Source organism: Podarcis muralis, chromosome 2 (genome assembly GCF_964188315.1).
Source record: "Podarcis muralis chromosome 2, rPodMur119.hap1.1, whole genome shotgun sequence".
Lineage (NCBI taxonomy): Eukaryota > Metazoa > Chordata > Lepidosauria > Squamata > Lacertidae > Podarcis > Podarcis muralis.
Window position 1 is genome coordinate 28,960,731 of NC_135656.1, and position 17,305 is coordinate 28,978,035.

At 51.8% G+C, this 17,305-nt stretch overlaps 1 protein-coding gene across 7 annotated transcripts in view; it reads left to right on the plus strand.

Annotated features, from left to right (window-relative positions):
- The window catches only part of AATK (apoptosis associated tyrosine kinase), a 109,768-nt gene that overhangs the window by 78,527 nt on the left and 13,936 nt on the right, over nt 1-17,305 (plus strand). For 5 of the 7 annotated variants that reach the window (XR_003704543.2, XM_028714647.2, XM_028714629.2 and 2 more), the window contains exons 2-11: nt 774-907; nt 3,545-3,688; nt 6,119-6,260; nt 9,345-9,424; nt 10,639-10,757; nt 12,425-12,512; nt 13,718-13,851; nt 15,389-15,473; nt 16,022-16,143; nt 16,864-17,013. Coding sequence is in view for 6 of the 7 variants with exons in the window: in XM_028714629.2 (XP_028570462.2) it covers nt 774-907; nt 3,545-3,688; nt 6,119-6,260; nt 9,345-9,424; nt 10,639-10,757; nt 12,425-12,512; nt 13,718-13,851; nt 15,389-15,473; nt 16,022-16,143; nt 16,864-17,013 (1,198 nt within the window). In the remaining variant the exon portion in view is untranslated. The remainder of the gene's footprint in view (nt 1-773; nt 908-3,544; nt 3,689-6,118; nt 6,261-9,344; nt 9,425-10,638; nt 10,758-12,424; nt 12,513-13,717; nt 13,852-15,388; nt 15,474-16,021; nt 16,144-16,863; nt 17,014-17,305) is intronic. The other 2 variants (XM_028714639.2, XM_028714656.2) reach the window with 2 other exon arrangements.

A 17,305-nucleotide genomic window follows, 5' to 3' on the forward strand; every position in this document is an offset into this window, starting at 1 on the left:
AACCATGTACACCACCTTGAGTTCCTTTCAGAAAATAAATAAAAAAATAAATACATTAACAAATTAGAAAACTGAGGTATGTGAGGGAGATGGATGGAGATCAGCAGGGCTGTGGGAAGTACAGGTAGGGTCACCAGGGGCCTATTTTATGTTAACCCAGCAGCATCCATCGCTGCCCCTACCTGGACAAACTCTACATGTTAAAAGCAGAGGGGAAATGCGCTGTGTACCTTTGTCTCTTGCATGGCACGGTTACCTCTGACTTGCACTTCTCCTCGTCTTTTCCAGGTTGTAGGCCATGTACGACCAGGCCAGGTAGTCCACATGGGTCGAATAGCATCTCTGGTTCCCTCCCTTTCCTGTATCATACCTGATCTCTGAGCAGAAGGGAGAGTAAAATGGGCTTGGGAGTGTTTTCTGCGTTCAGTTCCAGGAGTTGGGAAGGAGAGTAGCTGAGAGACCTTTTTTCTGAGAAAGTGTTTTTAAGTGTATCGGTTGGAGCAGGGGGCGAACATGCTTTGGTGCTGTCACAGCAAAAGGGTTCCTTAAGCCCAGAACCTCTGGGCTAACTTTGAGCCTGTAACAAAGGAGGGGGGAAAAGTGAAATTGTAGTCAAGTGCCATCCTGCAGGGTTCTGCTCCTGGACGTCCTTTTTCCGTCTTCCACTAAATGCTTCCCTTTAAAAGAAAAAAAAGTGCATCTCCATCCTTGGCTTTCCCTGCACTTCCTTTCTAATCTCTCCCCCCTGCTGTGTCCCATTTGTCTCCCTACAGACGGCACTCCCTTGAGTGAGCTCTCCTGGTCTTCCTCTCTGGTGGTTGTGGCTGTTTCCTTCTCTGGGCTGTTCACATTCATCTTCCTCATGTTGGCCTGTCTGTGCTGCAAGAAGGGGGGCATTGGCTTCAAGGTAAGCACTGTGGGAAGCCCACGTCCTCCCTAGGGCTAGCTGGGTAGCAGCACTGGACTTTGCGGTAGAGAGGGAGGTCTTTCTCTGTCTCCTCGGGGTCTGTGATTGCAAGGAGAGGCGGCGGGTGCTCAGCATTGGGCTAGAACTAACCTCACTCTGGGTAGCCCTTCTTAGAACACCCGTGGCAAGGAGGCAAGATTTGTGTGGGAGAGAAGCAGATATTGGGGGTGCACCCTTGTTCACAAACTCTTGCTGCTCAGAGAAATCAGGGGCAGAGAGAGAGGTGTGTTTGTGTGTGAAAGAGAGAGGGCGGCAGGTAAAGGATCTTAGCTGTGACAGGAACCAGCAAGGAATTCAGCATAGGCTGAAGATGAAATGGGGTGGGCAAGGTTAGTGAGCAGCAACATCTCCAACAAAGCCTGGTGTCAGGGGCTTGCTGAGAATCATAGAGTTGGAAGGGACCACAAGGGTCATCTAGTCCAACCCCCTGCAATGCAGGAATCTTTCGCCCAATGTGGGGCTCAAACCTGTGATCCTGAGGTTGAGAACCTCACACTCTACCAACTGAGCTAGCGAGGCTTAGAACAGAGCAAGGGATGCTTGTCTGGCATTCTGTTGGAAGTGGGGTGTTGGGGTTGAAGGAGACCCTGTTGAGTCCTAACCAACCCAGAAGAAGAGGCGGGTGAGCAGGTGAAAACATAGGAAGTTGCCTTACTCCATTCAGACTGTTGTCTGCCTAGGCCTGAGTGCCAGCAGCTCACCAGGGTCTCAGGAGGGCCATTGACACCACCTGCTTCCTGAGCCTTTTAAATGGAGAGGCCAGAGCGTGATCCTGGGACCTTCCACATGAAATGCAAGTGCTCTTCCAGTGAAATAACAGCTTCTGCTGTTGGGCCCAGAGGCAGTGGGATTCAGTGTGATGGCTGCTGTTTCCCTGAGGCACCGTATCAGAATTTAGACCAGGTTTGTACACCAATGCCCTTTTTCGTACGCACAACAAAGGTACACTCCTGCAAGTGGGGCGATTTAGTAAATCAGAGCTGTCTTTAAAGCCTCCAGGAAGGGCAGAGGCAGTGGGGATTTTTGGTGGGGCTGAGCTCAGTAGGGAGGAGGGCATTCTCTCTGGAAGCCGCCTTTGCTCAGTCTGGTGCTGTGCTGTGAGGAGCAGGTAAGAAGAGCCCACGAAATACAAAAAGGCACACAGAGAGAGGAGGAAAGGTCCATAGGTGCCCTTGAAACACTTAACACCAAAGCGTGCTTCAGGTCCAATGGCTCTTCAGCAGCAGCAACTGAACAAGTTTTAATGAGGAGATAAGTGTTTCTGCAAAGTATCTGCCTTAACACGCTCTTCCGTGCACACCTTTTGAAGGTAAGGGTGCAAACTTCCAAGGTGCTTTCCTCTCCCTGACAGCATAAACTCCATCGACTTCTAACGTGGAGCTCAAGGGTGCAGTAGGCATTTCAGGGTACTGAGATGGCCTAAGATAGGGGTCCCCAAACTAAGGCGCACGGGCCGGATAAGGCCCGAGGGACTCATTTATCCAGACTACGGCGACCCCCGCTGCCTGCTGCCACCACCCACTCTTACTGGCGCTGCACTGCGCGGCTGCCCACTTCTGGGTCGGAGAAGCACCGGAAATAGCTTGCACGCATGCACAAGCGTTCTTTGCACATGCACAAACATTTCCGGTGCACATCCGGGTCGGAGGAGGCCGTGCACATGCGCACAAGCTATTTCCGGTGCTCCTCCGACCCGGAAATAGCATGTGCGCACGCGTATGGGCATGTGCTCTCCCGCCCTCTGGCCCACCACGCGATCGGCGCTGGAGACACCGGCCCAAGGCGCAGTAAGTTTGCTGACCCCTGTCCTAAGAGGAAGGATCTCTTTCTTTTGCCTCTTGTCTTGAAGGAAATACATGAGTCTTAGTTTGTGAGCCACCCATGACATCCCCTTCTTGCCAGAGTAGTGTCAGGGTGTCCCTTCTTAAATTCCCAGGCTGGTTGGCATCCTCATCCAGTCTTGGCGGTGGCCTGCCCTGGAATGCCCCACGAGGGAGTGGGCAGCGCCAGCCTGACCTCACAGGCACAGAATGTGCTGGAGAAATGTGTTGCTGAGATTCTTGCGGGGGCTCTTGGCAGCCAGGCCGCGGTGCAGCCGTGGGGGTGCTGGAATGGAAGCTATGGACAGTCCCGTGGGCTGGCGGCTGTGCAGCACCGGCCAGGTTTTGCCGTGGGAACAATGAGGCGCTTCAGAGGCCCCTACGCTGCCTATATAGGGGGCGCAGGGAGGGTTTGCAAAGCAGCCTCCATGCTTTCCCCGTGGAAATGCTGCGGCAGCGCAAGGGCGTCATGGCACAAGGGTGATGCTCACCCTTTCCTACCTGGTTGCCGGGGCAGCCTTCGGTGGGATAAAGCCCGTCCAGGTAACTGGAAGTGCCTACTTGGCTTTTGCACGGCGTGAATGGGGAGGTGGGAGATGCTGCGGCCACAAATTGCAGGCGGGCTGTGTGTGTGCATGTGTGGATGGGGAGGCGGGCGCATCGAACTTTGTGTGCTATTGCCGGGGTTGGTGGTGTTGAAGGGCACTTCAGGGAGGGTGCATTTATTAACACACTTTCTCTGGGCACTCTTGCCTAGAGCTGGAGAAGCGAATCCCGGGAGAAGAGGCTGAGGATGGTTTTGAGGTGTCTGCCCTGCACGGGGGCCAGCACAGTGCCAAAAACAGCCTGTAATGTAGAACTGGGGAACCCTGGGCAGCCCTCCCCCTGCCCCCTGACCAAGGTGAGGCTGCTTCTCCCTCAACTGTATTTATGACTGTGTCTCTCTCACTGGGGGCAGGGTGGAAGGAGCAGAGCAGCCGCCACTGGCCACACAAGCCGAAACAAAAGCAGGGGTACCAGCGTGGGACAACAAGCGTCCGGCCAAGGGCGGGGTGGGCACAATGGGCTGCGTTGCTCTGCATTCAGGTCCCCTGGGGCTTCCTAGCTTTCCCATGCAGAAATAGGACTGGGGGCAGAGGCCTGGAAGCTGTAGCGCCGGCCATTAACCTGCCCCCTAGCCCAGCCTTGTGCCCTCCAGATGCTGTTGGTTCCCAACTCCCATCAGCCCCAGCCAGCATGGCCAAGGGTCAGGGATGCTGGGAGTTGTAGTCCAGCAAAAAGCCAACAAATGGACACCAGGTGGGGAAAGCCAGCCTTAAACCTTTGTCGCTTTGCCTATGGGACTGAGCTCCATCTCTTGAGTCTGCAGAGAATCCTGGGCAGATGATGCTTTGCCAGTTTTTGCTGCTTCTGTCCTGTTCATCAAAGCTTTTCTCGCCAGCTGCACCGCTCATGGAGCGTCTGTGTTTCCAAAGGGAATTGAAAATTGGCTGCCATTAAATGTCCTAGGAGCTGTTGCCCTGGATCCGTGAAACCAAGCTTGAGCTAGCAACCCCCCCCATCTCAATTTGTGTTTGTGTGTGTGTGTAAAGAAAGAGTGCGAGTAAGTGCACTGCTATCTCTGTCACCCCACCCCCTTAGTTTCAGTGTTTGGATCTGGACGGGAGCGTACGAGCGGCTGCGCCCTTCGCACGGCTGTGGCATGGTTCATGTGTGTGCTCAACGGTGTATGTGGCTGCTTGAAGTTGAATTGCACCTCCACAGTCCCAGATGGCAAGGCTGTTTGCATGAAGCGGCTTCCCCATGCAGCTATCCCCTCTACCGCCACCACCCTCCAAGAACAGGGCATGGCTGAAGCTGCCCTGTCTGAGCGGAGGGAGGTCTGCTTCACACAAGTGGCTTGCTTGCTTGCTTGCTATTTCATAGAGCTGCATTGTGCAACTCCCATTTCAAGCTGTTATACCATAGGGATGAGCCAGGCCCGTGTGTGCGAGAGGGCTCTATAGGTCTGTGTTACTGGCCAGTGTTTACTCTCCTCTTGCATATGGACACTACAGAGACTCCTAACAGTAACTCCCTCCCCCAGAGAACTCCAGGAATTGTTGTGGGGTGGGAGTGGGGGGTAGCGGAGGAGACGGGAAAAGAATTAGGCAATCTCTAACCGAGAATTCAAAGCAAACTCTTCAAAGGGCATTTCCCCCATTATCTTGGGTTGACAATTAAAATGGTTAAAGCCAATATTGGTTTTAGTTCAAATTGGGCATATGTATGAGAAGGCTGTGCTTAGTGCTTTTGTTTTTCCATTGTGTGTAGCTCAAGGATGTTTATACATGTATTCCTCCCCTGGCTGTTTATGGGATGGGGGGAAATGTGTGTGCCTGTTCCTCCCCACCTGTGTGCTTGCTCCCTTGTAAGCGTACAGAAGAGCGCAAGGGAGTTGCCACCCGCCACCTGGGTGTATTTTGGAACTAGGAAGCTGCCTTCTACCAGGTTGGGATAAAGAACAATGGCAGTAAAAATCCTTAGAATCCAAGACATGAACAATGGCAAGACCTAGAATATGAAAATTGTATCTCATTATTCTTATGAGTAAGGTAAACTACATGAGCGAAGGTACAGAAACACAAAACCAAATGATACAAATCAGAGGAAAGCATGCCAGTAGAGAAAAATCCATTTTGCCTGCTCAATCTTTTTCAATTCTGCTTTCTCAATAGTCAGAATTGACTTTTTATCTGCCTGTCTACTGTCTTCTGAATTATATTATTTAGTTTTGTGTTTCTGTATCTTCCTTGGTGCGGTTTATGTTTTATAGATCACTATTATAATACAGTGGGGGGTTTTTTATAGTCTGGGCCTTGTAATTTTGTTATGCTTTGCTTTACATAATGTTGGACTATTGGTCCATCTGGCTTATCTCATGCCAGTTGGCTGCATCTTTCCAAAATTCCAGGCAGGCAGCCTTTCCCCTCCTTACCTAGAAATGCCAGAGATTGAACCTGGCACCTTTGGCATGCAGAGCAGGTGCTCTGCTACAGAGCCTCAACTCGCCCCTTATTTATGGGTTCAGTACATGTATCTGTGCCCCCTCATCTGTGTTTGAGATGGCACCGATGATGACAGTGATGAAGATGTTATAGAAGAGTAATGATTGTTTCACATGCATTATTGCAATAATCCTTACGTGACTGGCATTACGAGTATGATGATGGGGAATGCATGCTTCCACCCTTCCCTTTTCTACATGTGTATAAAAATGTTTCCTTGCCCTGTGCTGGGCTCCTTTTTCTCTCTCCCTATCTGTCTTGCCCACCCCTATCCCCCACCCCAGGAATTTGATAATGCCGAGGGAGAAGAGTATGCTAGTGAATTCTCAGCCCAGGGCTCACCCGCTACCCAGAATGGCCCAGAAGTTTACATTCTGCCTCTCACCGAAGTCTCCTTGCCCATGTCCAGGCAACCTGGGCGCTCAGGTAAGTTGCTGAACCCTCTCTGCATTTCGGATTTTGTCCACCCTTTCCGTTTTAGCAACGGTGCACATTTGCAACATGCAAAATAAGAGCATGACCTTGGATTTTCACACGGCTAACCAAACCTGGAATCTCCCTTCTTGCAATAATGAGTATGGATTAGAATCCCCCCCCCCACGAAAGTGGGCAGAAAACTCCTTCCTTTAACCTTTGTGATTTTGCACTGTTCACTATGGTTGAAAAGGTGTAAAGGGTTGCCTATGTGCACCCTCAAAGCAACTATGTACTGACACATTTGTTATGACATAAGCTTTCCTCGATTAGAGTGCCATGATAAATGTGTTAGTCTTTCAAGTCTCTCTTTTGTTTTTGTTGCAAGAGGCTACTAATACAGCAACCACCTTCTGGAAGTTTTCGTCATTCCCGTTCAGTCATCTTACATATGAGTTGTTTCCTAGAGGAAGCTGTCACAGGTGTACAGAGAAAAGTGAAGCAGGAGCAGTAGTGGTCACTACTATCGTTACCTGGTGCTTTTTGTAGAGTGACATAAACGAGAAGTCGAGGCCCAGCCTGCCCCTAGGAGCTTACAGCCTCAAGAGAAGAGGCAGATGCGATCAGAAGAATGTGGACAGTGGAATTACACATCCTTATTATATTTTATTTTATTTAAAAAACGTCTAACCTCAGGCTTAAACATGTGATCTGCTGAAGAGTCGGAAGAAATGCAAAACAGATTAGATGTTGTCTTTTGTAGGCATAGGAAGATGCAAAATCTAGAGCTGTGCAGAGCATACAACCAGAATGCCAGATGTTCCGTGCAACACAGAAGCTCTCGTCCTTTTGCCAAAATATGTCAGTCCAAGAAAAATACACCTTAAGCTGTTGTATATTCCATCTCATCCCACCGGGACTTATGGCAGCAACAATTGCCCCTAATGAGCAGGCGATCTTAAAGCGGCCAAAACAAGGCAGTATGCTTATGATGGTATGGATCCAAAGGTCACCATAGGGGGATTCAACCTCTGGGGCTCCCCAAGTGTCTGTCCCCCCCACCTCCCAGCAAGATCAAAGCTCCAAGAGATCCCCTCCGTCTGCAGCCCATTTAGCTCAGCTGTCTGCCATATATTGCAAGGCTCCCCCCCCCCCACTCGCCTTCTCCTCCACACAATGGATGGTCTCATTCCTGCTGCCCACTTGCAGCTGCTTGGTGGATACTGTGTCTGGGTGGATCAAGTCCTCGTTCCAGTCATGGAGTTCGGTTCCCTTCACCCACATCTATCCTCTACGATGTAGATGCTTCTGTTGCCACTCACAGCAGCTGCAGCGGGGCGGAGGGGCAGGCGGCAGGGTTGGTTTTACGTGCACAGTGTGCGGGTTTGTTTGCAACTTCCTGGGAGCACCTAGCGATGCTGCTTTCTGCCCCTCCAAGGCCCTGCCATACACGAGTTGTTCTTCATCAGAGGCATTTTCACATCTAAAAGAGTCTCCATGCAGTGCGTATTGTATGACGGCACCTGCCAGTTATGCGTTTGGGGGCTTTTGCTTCCCCTGCACCTACTTCAGAATCCTCTGCCTGCCCCCCCCCCCATGGGAAGATACAGTGGTACCTCGGGTTACATACACTTCAGGTTACATACACTTCAGGTTACATACACTTCAGGTTACAGACTCCGCTAACCCAGAAATAGTACCTCAGGTTAAGAACTTTGCTTCAGGATGAGAACAGAAATCATGCGGCGGCAGCAGAAGGCCCCATTAGCTAAAGTGGTGCTTCAGGTTAAGAACAGTTTCAGGTTAAGAAAGGACCTCTGGAACGAATTAAGTACTTAACCCGAGGTACCACTGTACTCCAAATCCAGCATGGAAAAGCTCTGGTGCAAGAGCGCCACGTGGAAGTGCCGGGAGCAGAAGTGGCAGCATCTGACCTTCTTTAGTTAAGCACCGAGCAGCCCACGTTTCAGGCGCTGGTGCTTTTTGCCTGTCTCCACACCAGATGCAACACTCTGCTGCTGTTGTTTCATTCCCCCTTTAACTAGTATCTTCCGGATTGTTCCGGCTTCTTAGATGGGCACCCCAGCCAGTGACTCGGCAGTGCCACCTTGTGGGTTTGGGATGGCAGGGCAACCCCCCATTTAGGCCGTGGTGGGGTGGGGTGGAGGTGGCAGGGGAGGAAATGGGACACAAAATAGGAATGCAGGGCACTTTTTTCCTAAACAGGATGTGGTACCTGAAAAGCAGGCATTCCGGCCTGGGCATCCAGGCTCCCTCCATAATCAGGCAAGGCAGGGAACAGTGAGATAGGCCATGTCCAAGCCTCATTGCAGGTGTTTGACCCCCTCAGCAGAAGTCATTCCCTGCTCCTGTGGCCTGAGATCACTTCCTCTCCTCCGCTACCTCTGGAGACAAAGGCCTTTTGGTCCCCAAGTCCCACAGGCCCCGCATTCCTTCCCATGTGAAGTGGCGAAGGAATCCAAGGCTTGCTCTGCTGTGTGGGATTGAGCCAGCTAGCTGGACATCGACTCCCCTCTGCTCTGCCCACACAATTCTTGCCTGGTGCGGCCCTGCTGTGCACTAAATGGGCCCTCAGAGAATGGGTCCAGTGTCCAGATACAGCCATCGCCGCTGGGCGCAACAATAGGGCCTTTGCTTCTCCGTGTGATGGGGAGCGGTGGCGTCTGGCACTGAGGGGGCGAAGGGGTGGCACCGCCTGCTTTTTTGGGGGGAGGGGGACATGGGACTGCCCAGAAGGGTGGACGCGACACAGCTACTTTCCGCTGCCTGGAGGCTTGGAAGTTCGGCTGTCTATAGCAGAAGGCTCCTCCTGCGTATATGCGTTTGAGAGAGAGTCTCACTCACCTTCAGTCCTGGATCTGCCAACGGGGTAGAGATGTAGCAAAGTCACGTAGCCTGGCCTCAGGAGCGGCTGAGGTGTCCGCTTCTCTCTGCGGATCCCCGTGTGCCTGATCCTTTGGGAATCTTCCTGCCCCAGACCCCGCTCTTCTGCGGAAAGTTAGGATGAGGCAGCAGGCAGGGGACAAGCTGGCAGGGCATGCAGAACTTCAAACCGCTCTGTATGCTCCTTCACAGTGCAGCTGCTCAAATCCACTGACCTGGGACGCCATAGCCTGCTATACCTCAAGGAAATTGGCCATGGATGGTTTGGCAAGGTAAGCTCCTCACCTGAGACTGATCCCATATTGTTGATTTATGCAACGGGGCCGCGTTGGTGGCAGTGGGGGACAGGGGGAGAGGGAGGAAGGAAGCAGACGCCAAAAGGCATGTCGAATGAAGGGATAACAGCGTCGCTTTTGCTTCCTGTCCCATTATTCCTGCCTTCCTTGGTGTTTCCCTTTTGGCTGTTGCTGGTACGGGAGTAGGACCGGAACAACGTGTTCTAATTCACGGGCTGCAAATAGAGATCTGAATTCTTCATTTCGACCCGGAGGGTGTGGAAATGAGGGGATTCCATTGAAAGGGTGCGAAGAAGTGAGGAGAGAAAGAATGCCCTGGGTTGGGAAGGTGGGAGCAAGGAAGAGATTGGGTTTGACACCCCTGTCAAAGACTACAAGTAACAGGCCTTTGTATATTTATTTGTATTGCCTGCCTGCCTACCTACATTTTGGCATCTGTTTTTTTAAAAATAGTGCCTGCCTCAGTGACCCCAAAGCCAATTGTGAGAGCTGGCCATGGGGTGCCCCTATCTGGACATGGGTTGTGTCCAAGGTCCTTGCAAGTGCTGGTGGAGTGTAGAGCTAGGAGAGGCCTCTTTTTCATGTTACATGTTAAACTTAAGTAAGATGCATTGAAAGAGGGAGAAGGCAAGATGGGAAATCTGTTCAAATGTAGTGTGCAATAACTTCAGCTCAGGTCTGGGCCTTGGGGGAGGAGAACGTAGGCCTGAGAATGCTGAGCCTGTTCATAGTTTTTCCCGAGTTGCTTTTGTCACTTGGGGAGTTGTCCCATTTGCTCAAGCAGTTGGACACAACTCACATTGTGATTGCTGAAACAGCATCAGAAACCATGGGTCTGCATGCCCCTCGGCTGATGCGTTGGCTCGGTCGAGAGGATGGATGACATGGAAAAGTGCCGGAAAGTAATTTCTGAATTGACACAAAGTGGGGGGTGGGGGAATTGAGAGCAGGGAGGGGAAATAAGTTTCTTACATTCGCTGGAGAATTACAGTGGACCAGAAGCTTAGATTTGAGCCGCAGCTGCATTGGTCACCTGCTAGGCTGCTCACCTGGCATTTTGCAACAGCCTTGCTATCTGACAGATACTGAGAGATAATGGCACTTCCTGGCCCATGCAGTGGCACTGCCCTATGGCAGGAGCCCAAGGTCCCAGTCCAACAGGCTAATGCCCTCTGCCTCTCCCATCCCAGGTGTTCCTCGGTGAGGTGAATGCAGGGCTGAGCAGCACTCAGGTGGTAGTGAAGGAACTCAAAGCCAGTGCCAGTGTTCAAGATCAGATGCAGTTCCTGGAAGAGGCCCAGCCTTACAGGTAAGTTCCCCAGGGCCTTTCTGTAATAAGAAACATTGTTGTTGTTTTTAATTGCTGTATTTGTACACCCAGGTGTGTGCTTGTGGGATTTTCTGTCTCAGGTGTCAAAGTAACTTGGCCAAACTTGGGCGCTATGCACTTTGTCCTGGGGAAGTGGCTGTTCCACCTGAGGCAGTGGAACGTCTTGGGCCGGCCCTATTGATGACCTTGGCCAGGAGAGAAAGATTATAAGAGGACCTGTGTTAAGTCTTTCCCCGAGCCGGAGTACAAATGTGCTTCTGGAAACCTGCTTGCCTTCTAAATAAATACCAGTTTCCCATGGATGTGCCCAGAGAAACTTGACAATGTTAAAGAATAAAACTATATAAGACGATCGTAAGAGCTATTCATTCATCTCCCCCCCCCCCACTCTACCATAATTTCCATGCCCAATTGGGAGAACACAGATGAGCCCCCATTGACCCGTTCCCTTCCTGCAAGTCCCTGCCACCATTCCTGAATGTTGTGGTTGCTCAGTTGCCTGCAGCAGGGAGCTTGCTCTGCTTGACTAGGCTCTCTGTACTATTTAGACCCTGACACATCGCAGTGTTGTTGATGATCAAGAGAGCCCTACCCTTGTATACAACACAATGACCAAAACGAACTACAAACAGTGAGATACACCCTGTAGAATCAACCAACAATGAAAACTAGCAGCAGATTTTGGAACTAAAAAATGTCGAAACCGGCGGCAGAAGTAGTTAAAGCATTACAAATGTAAAATCCTAGTAAAAATGATGACGTCAACTTATTATACAAGACATTTAGACGGAGCTTGACTGATCTCAAATGCTTACTGTATAGCCCAGTCGCCCAAAGGTGTGTGCTTGGGAATTTCTGTTAGCACCGTGCAGGACTTACACCTAAAACGTTTTTTTCCTCTTTCCTAATAACTTCAAAGTATCCTTGCACCTTTCCCCACACACAATTAATCCAGTATAACTGATATTTCCTGGTTTGTGTCAGTGGCCCCCAAGGCATTAACACGCTTGAGGCACCTGAGGAAAATGTACTCCTTCTAAGCAACCCAATTCTCTGTATCACCTGCCGGGAAAGCTGTTTGGTGTTAAAACGATTTGCAGTGTATACCCCCGGGGCTGGAAGGAAGTCAAAGGGGCTGCCTTGTGGATTCGAGAGGCATTGTCCAGGGGAAGGGGAGGGATGGGACAGTGCTGGGAAAGCGATGAATTACCGTACCGACTCATGAACAAACTCCCCTATTGTCCTTGGCCGTGCTGTGGTGGCTGGCACAGCTTAGGACCCATTTATTCGCGGACAGTACAGGGCTGTGCCATAGGAGCCCCTCTCTGTCCCCGCATGAACCTATTGTGTGAGTTGTTTGGAAAGGATGGGAGAGGAGAGCACGCCCTGGAGCAAATCTCTCTTTCTCAGCTAACCTACTTGGGGCTTCACCTGTAGGCCCAGCCTGCTCCTTCTTGGCTGTCCTGGTCCCAATGGCTTCCCTAAGGATCCTCCCATCACTTTGCTCCCTGAGTCTCCGTTTCCTTTGATCTGCAGTGCTGCTGATGCAATTCCCTGCCTGGACTCTTTCCTTTCCTTACTCCCCCTCCCCTTTCAGTCCCATTTCACTCTCCTGCTTTCTCTCCTGCTCTCCCCCTGTTTCACAGGGCACTCCAGCATACCAATCTCCTGCAGTGCCTGGCCCAGTGTGCAGAAGTGACGCCCTACCTGCTGGTGATGGAGTTCTGCCCATTGGTGAGTCATTGCTAGAGGGGAGTTGCACGCTTCCTCTCCACCCCCCCATCCCCACAAAATCCCTGCTGCTGTGGGCCTCCCCTGAGCTTTGGGGGGACAGGTAAGCAACAAGACTGTGGCTGGCCGAGAGCCAAATCCTTGTTTGGGTTCATACCGTATCTCCTCTCCCGACTCTTGCTTGGATCACGTGAAACCATTTGCTCGCTTCCAGAGTTTTTTTCTGCTGTTGCGTTCTTTGGGGGAATCTGTGGCTCTCTGGGTAATGTTGGACTCCAGTTCCCATCATCCCTAATGGTCAGGAATGATGGGAGTTTGCCGTTCAATAACATCCGGAAGGACACAAGGTTCTGTATCCCAAGGTGTATGTACTCTCTCCAAAATATGCTTTGTTTTACCTAGTTTGATGGAAGGGACGTGGGTGGCGCTGTGGGTTAAACCACAGAGCCTAGGACTTGCCGATCAGAAGGTCGGTGGTTCGAATCCCCGCAACGGTCCCTGCTCCTGCCAACCTAGCAGTTTGAAAGCACGTCAAAGTGCAAGTAGATAAATAGGTACCGCTCCGGTGGGAAGGTAAATGGCATTTCCGTGCACTGTTCTGGTTCCGTGCGCTGCTCTGGTTCGCCAGAAGCGGCTTAGTCATGCTGGCCACATGACCCGGAAGCTGTATGCCGGCACCCTCGGCCAATAAAGCGAGATGAGTGCCGCAACCCCAGAGTTGTCTGCGACTGGACAACTCCCTTTACCTTTACCTAGTTTGATGGTGGGTGGATGCTCCTACTTTAGATACAGGGCTTGACTGAGAGACCATTGCATCTTTGAATTCTGTGATGTATTTTTTCCTCTATGGGATACTGGCAGTTTAGTGTAGGGCTGGGGAAACCTCTTCCCTGCTCCTGCCACCCAGATGTTGCTGGACTCACTCCCATCCACCCCTGGTCCATTGGTCATGCTGGCTTGAGCTGATGGGAATTGGAGTCCACCAGCATCTGGAGGGCCACAGACTTCCCTATCCCTGGGTTTGGTGCACATGACTCTCCCTCACCTCGGGCGTTCTTTGGGGCTTGGCTCCCACCCCCTTGGCTGCATTGCAGAGATGCTTTCTCTCTCTTGTTCTCCTCCAACCCACCCATTGAGACCGCACAAGAAAGGTCTGTAGGCAGTGGTGCCCATGGGTAACGTTGTTGCTGCTGCTGCCACCCTGACAGGGTGACCTGAAGGGCTACCTGCGGAGCTGCCATGCGGCCGAGGCACTGGCACCGGACCCTCTCACCTTGCAACGTATGGCCTGCGAGGTGTCCTGCGGCCTGCTGCATCTTCACCGCAACAACTACGTGCACAGGTGAGTCAGAGTTCCTGTCTCGTTCCTTTGCCACACTTTCACATGGGAGTGTGTGGAGTTGGGGTGGGGAAGAATCCTGGGAAAGGGGCCCAGTTCTTCATTGGGGTTGACAGGGGAGCACCAGCAGTATCAGTAAAGCGCTAAGCCCAAAATGCAGCAGAAAATAAAATGGGATGTGCACGCAGTGGTTCACAGAGCAGCGGGTGTCACTGTCAAAGCCACCCTGTGGAAGTTGCTGTATTCCATGCCAGACCATTGGTCCATATAGCTCAGTTTTGTCTACACCAGTGTTTCCCAAACTTGGGTCTCCAGGTGGGTTTTTTGGACAACAACTCCCATCATCCCTAGCTAGCAGGATCTGTGGTCAGGGATGGTGGGCATTGTAGTCCAAAAACCAGCTGGACTGGAGACCCAAGTTTAGGGAAAACTGGTCTACACTGACTGGCAGCAGCTCTTTGCAATTTTAGACAGGAGTATTTCCCAGCCCTACTTAGGAGGACTGAACTTGGAATCTGCTGCACCCAATTCCACCACTGATGATCTCTTTCCATATGACGGTGTTGCCATGTTTATTAATGCAGCATTAGGTGGGGTGTTTGGTTCCTGGTGGCTGGAGGTGGAGGTGGTGATGATCCACAGAAGCAGAGATGAGGCTTTCATTTCCGCTTTTGGATTTTCTGAAGGGTTTATGGGCTGAGAAATGGGAAGCCTTGGGTTCATGGGGTGGAAGTTTTGGCCTAAGGGAGAAAGTGAGTCCTAAGGTCCTGTGAGTGAAGTTATGTGGGCTTATGGCCAGTGTGTGCAAGGTATGGCATGTGTCGCTTGATGGCTTTGTCCTGCAACGGCGTTCTTGTCTTCTTCCTGTTTGCCCTTCCTGGAAACGTGGGGCTCCAGCATGCAACTTGCACTCCAGGAAGAAACCATCCTGCTGTGGATACCCTTCTGCAGATCCTGATCTCCTCCCGTCACCCTGCTCTTCCTCCCCAACAATATCCTGGTGCTGAGTGAGTGGCACTCAAGAGACTCCAGCATCAGTGATTTTGTTGAGGAGGCTGAGCTCTGCCATCTTCTGAGCATGGGAGTCCTCCTTTTGGGGAAGTGCACTGAGCTACAAACTGGACGTCCCGAGGCTGAATTTTGCCTCTGCCATGATCTCACTTCGTGGTCAAAGATACAGCTTTGCTGTAGGGACATTGTTGGGGAATCAAGAGGGAGGCAAGCAGTTGACCGTGAGTTCAGACTGCTGTCGGTGATGCTCAGACTGCATCTTTCTCTGTGGAGTTGACTCTTGGTGCATTTCAGTGGATAGTCAACCAGTGGCCAGCCAGAGATTCATTATTGGTCTTGGTGAGCTAAGCAAACCCGATGAGGGCATATTTGGGACGTTGCCCTGGCACATCTGGTCAGCCCTTTCCCACTCCCCAGCCCCATAGCTCCTGTGGGCCTGATCTGGGTCACAATGCATGAGCTCCCTTGGCCGGCCCGTCGCTTCACGCCTTCCGCTGTGTAATCTTCGCTGGGCATTTCTTTTGTCTAGTGACCTGGCGCTGCGGAACTGCTTACTCACGGCTGACCTGACAGTCAAAATCGGCGACTACGGCCTCTCTCACTGCAAATACAAAGTAAGTCTGCTTTGGGGGCGGGAGCCGGACAGGGAGCACAAGCCAGTGTTGATCGTGGGGTTTGTGTTCAGGGCCCCCGCAAGGCTGATGGCGGGAGCAGCCTTCTTGGGGATGAGGGGCAACTTGGCTCTCTTGTGTGCAAACATTTTAAGGGGAGAAAAGGCAGGAGGGACAAGTGGTTGGCAAACAGGACTGTGCCTGCTTCACCGGGGCATGACCGTACGCAGGGACCTGCCAACATAAATCTGGAGGCGGGCTGGGAAGTGGGGATTGCGATTCTCCAAGCAACAGTGTGAACATGTCTAAGGGATAGGGAGAGGCGGGGGACAGGCTTAGTGGAGACAGTCCTATTCTCCATCACCAGCGGTTCTTGGGTGGAGTGGACTAGGCCACCTTTAGCATAGAATAGGAAGGGACTTGAAGGCTCATCTTGTCCCAAGACCCTGCAACGCAGGAATCTCAGCTGAAGCATCCACAACAGGTCGCGATTGCTGTTTCTGTTGGTGCCGGTTTGACGTTGTCTTGCTTTGCCCCTGCATGCCTGGCAGGATGACTACTTTGTGACGGCTGACCAACTGTGGGTACCCCTGCGCTGGGTGGCGCCTGAACTCATCGACGAGGTGCATGGCAACCTGCTTATTGTTGACCAGACCAAGACCAGCAATATCTGGTGAGAAAAGCAGGGGTGGTACGGGTGGGAAGGAGCCGTTCCTGGGGTGTGTGACCTTGGGATAGCAGCAACGTGAACCCTTAGGCCAGATTTGGGAAGGGGGGGCAGTGATTTTGCTGAGCCACGTAAACATCTCATCGCTAAGTAATATTTTACAGTGGCTGTGATCCAAGTTTTATTTTGGTAGCCCCATAAGCCAGCGGGCAACTCTCTGGCTTAGGTTACATTTTGCTCGAAAACAACCAAACGGAAACCTTTGGCTAGGAAAACTGTGATTACAGTGCAACATGGGATATGCCTGCTGAGTTTGCACCTCCTGTGTGATGTGCACCTTGGTAAATCTCCCTGCTGGGCTACCGTAGCACATTCTACATGGGACGACTACCGAAGGCGCAACTGGTCCAGAATGCAGCAGCCAGAATAATTTCTCTTGGTAGCTACAAGGAGCACGTATTTGGTTTTATTGGCTGGTGTAATTGTTTGGGTTCCTTTCACTTTATTTCCCCCTTCCCACAGTTTTACCTGCATTTTCATTGTAATTTGATTGTGTCTCCCTCCCCCTTAAAGATAGTTGTCCCTTTTGAAGGATGAGCTGTGCATTTGCCAAGCAAATAAATGCAACCGCCCTGGGTTCAAAGGGCCTGGGTGACCCGGCGCTCTCCCTCTATGGTGGTGCCACCTGCCCCTCGCGTGTGCTTTGAGCCCCCTCTCTCTTGGCAGGTCCTTGGGCGTGACCATCTGGGAGCTCTTTGAGCTGGGCAGCCAGCCCTACTGCCACTACTCGGACCGGCAGGTGCTCACTTACGCCATCAAGGAGCAGCAGCTTAAACTTCCTAAGCCGCAGCTCCCACTCTCACTGTCTGACCGCTGGTGAGTGAAGCGGGGCCCTCGGGGGGAGGGCACATGAGGGGCAGAGGTGGCCAGCAGGCACTAAATGACAAGCGTGGAGGAGGCTGGACCGTAGGCAGGTGGGATCAGGTGTGTGGGTAGGCAGATGCTGATAAACGTCTTTGGTGCCAGACTCCCATCTTAGCCCTCTTGCTAAGCAAACAGCACACCAAGCCACCAGGACTGGCAAATTGCAAGCTTGGTAAATGCATCCATTAAGTAAGGAACAAAAAGGCTGCCACTCAGTCGGTAGAGCACAAGCTTTGTTGGTAGC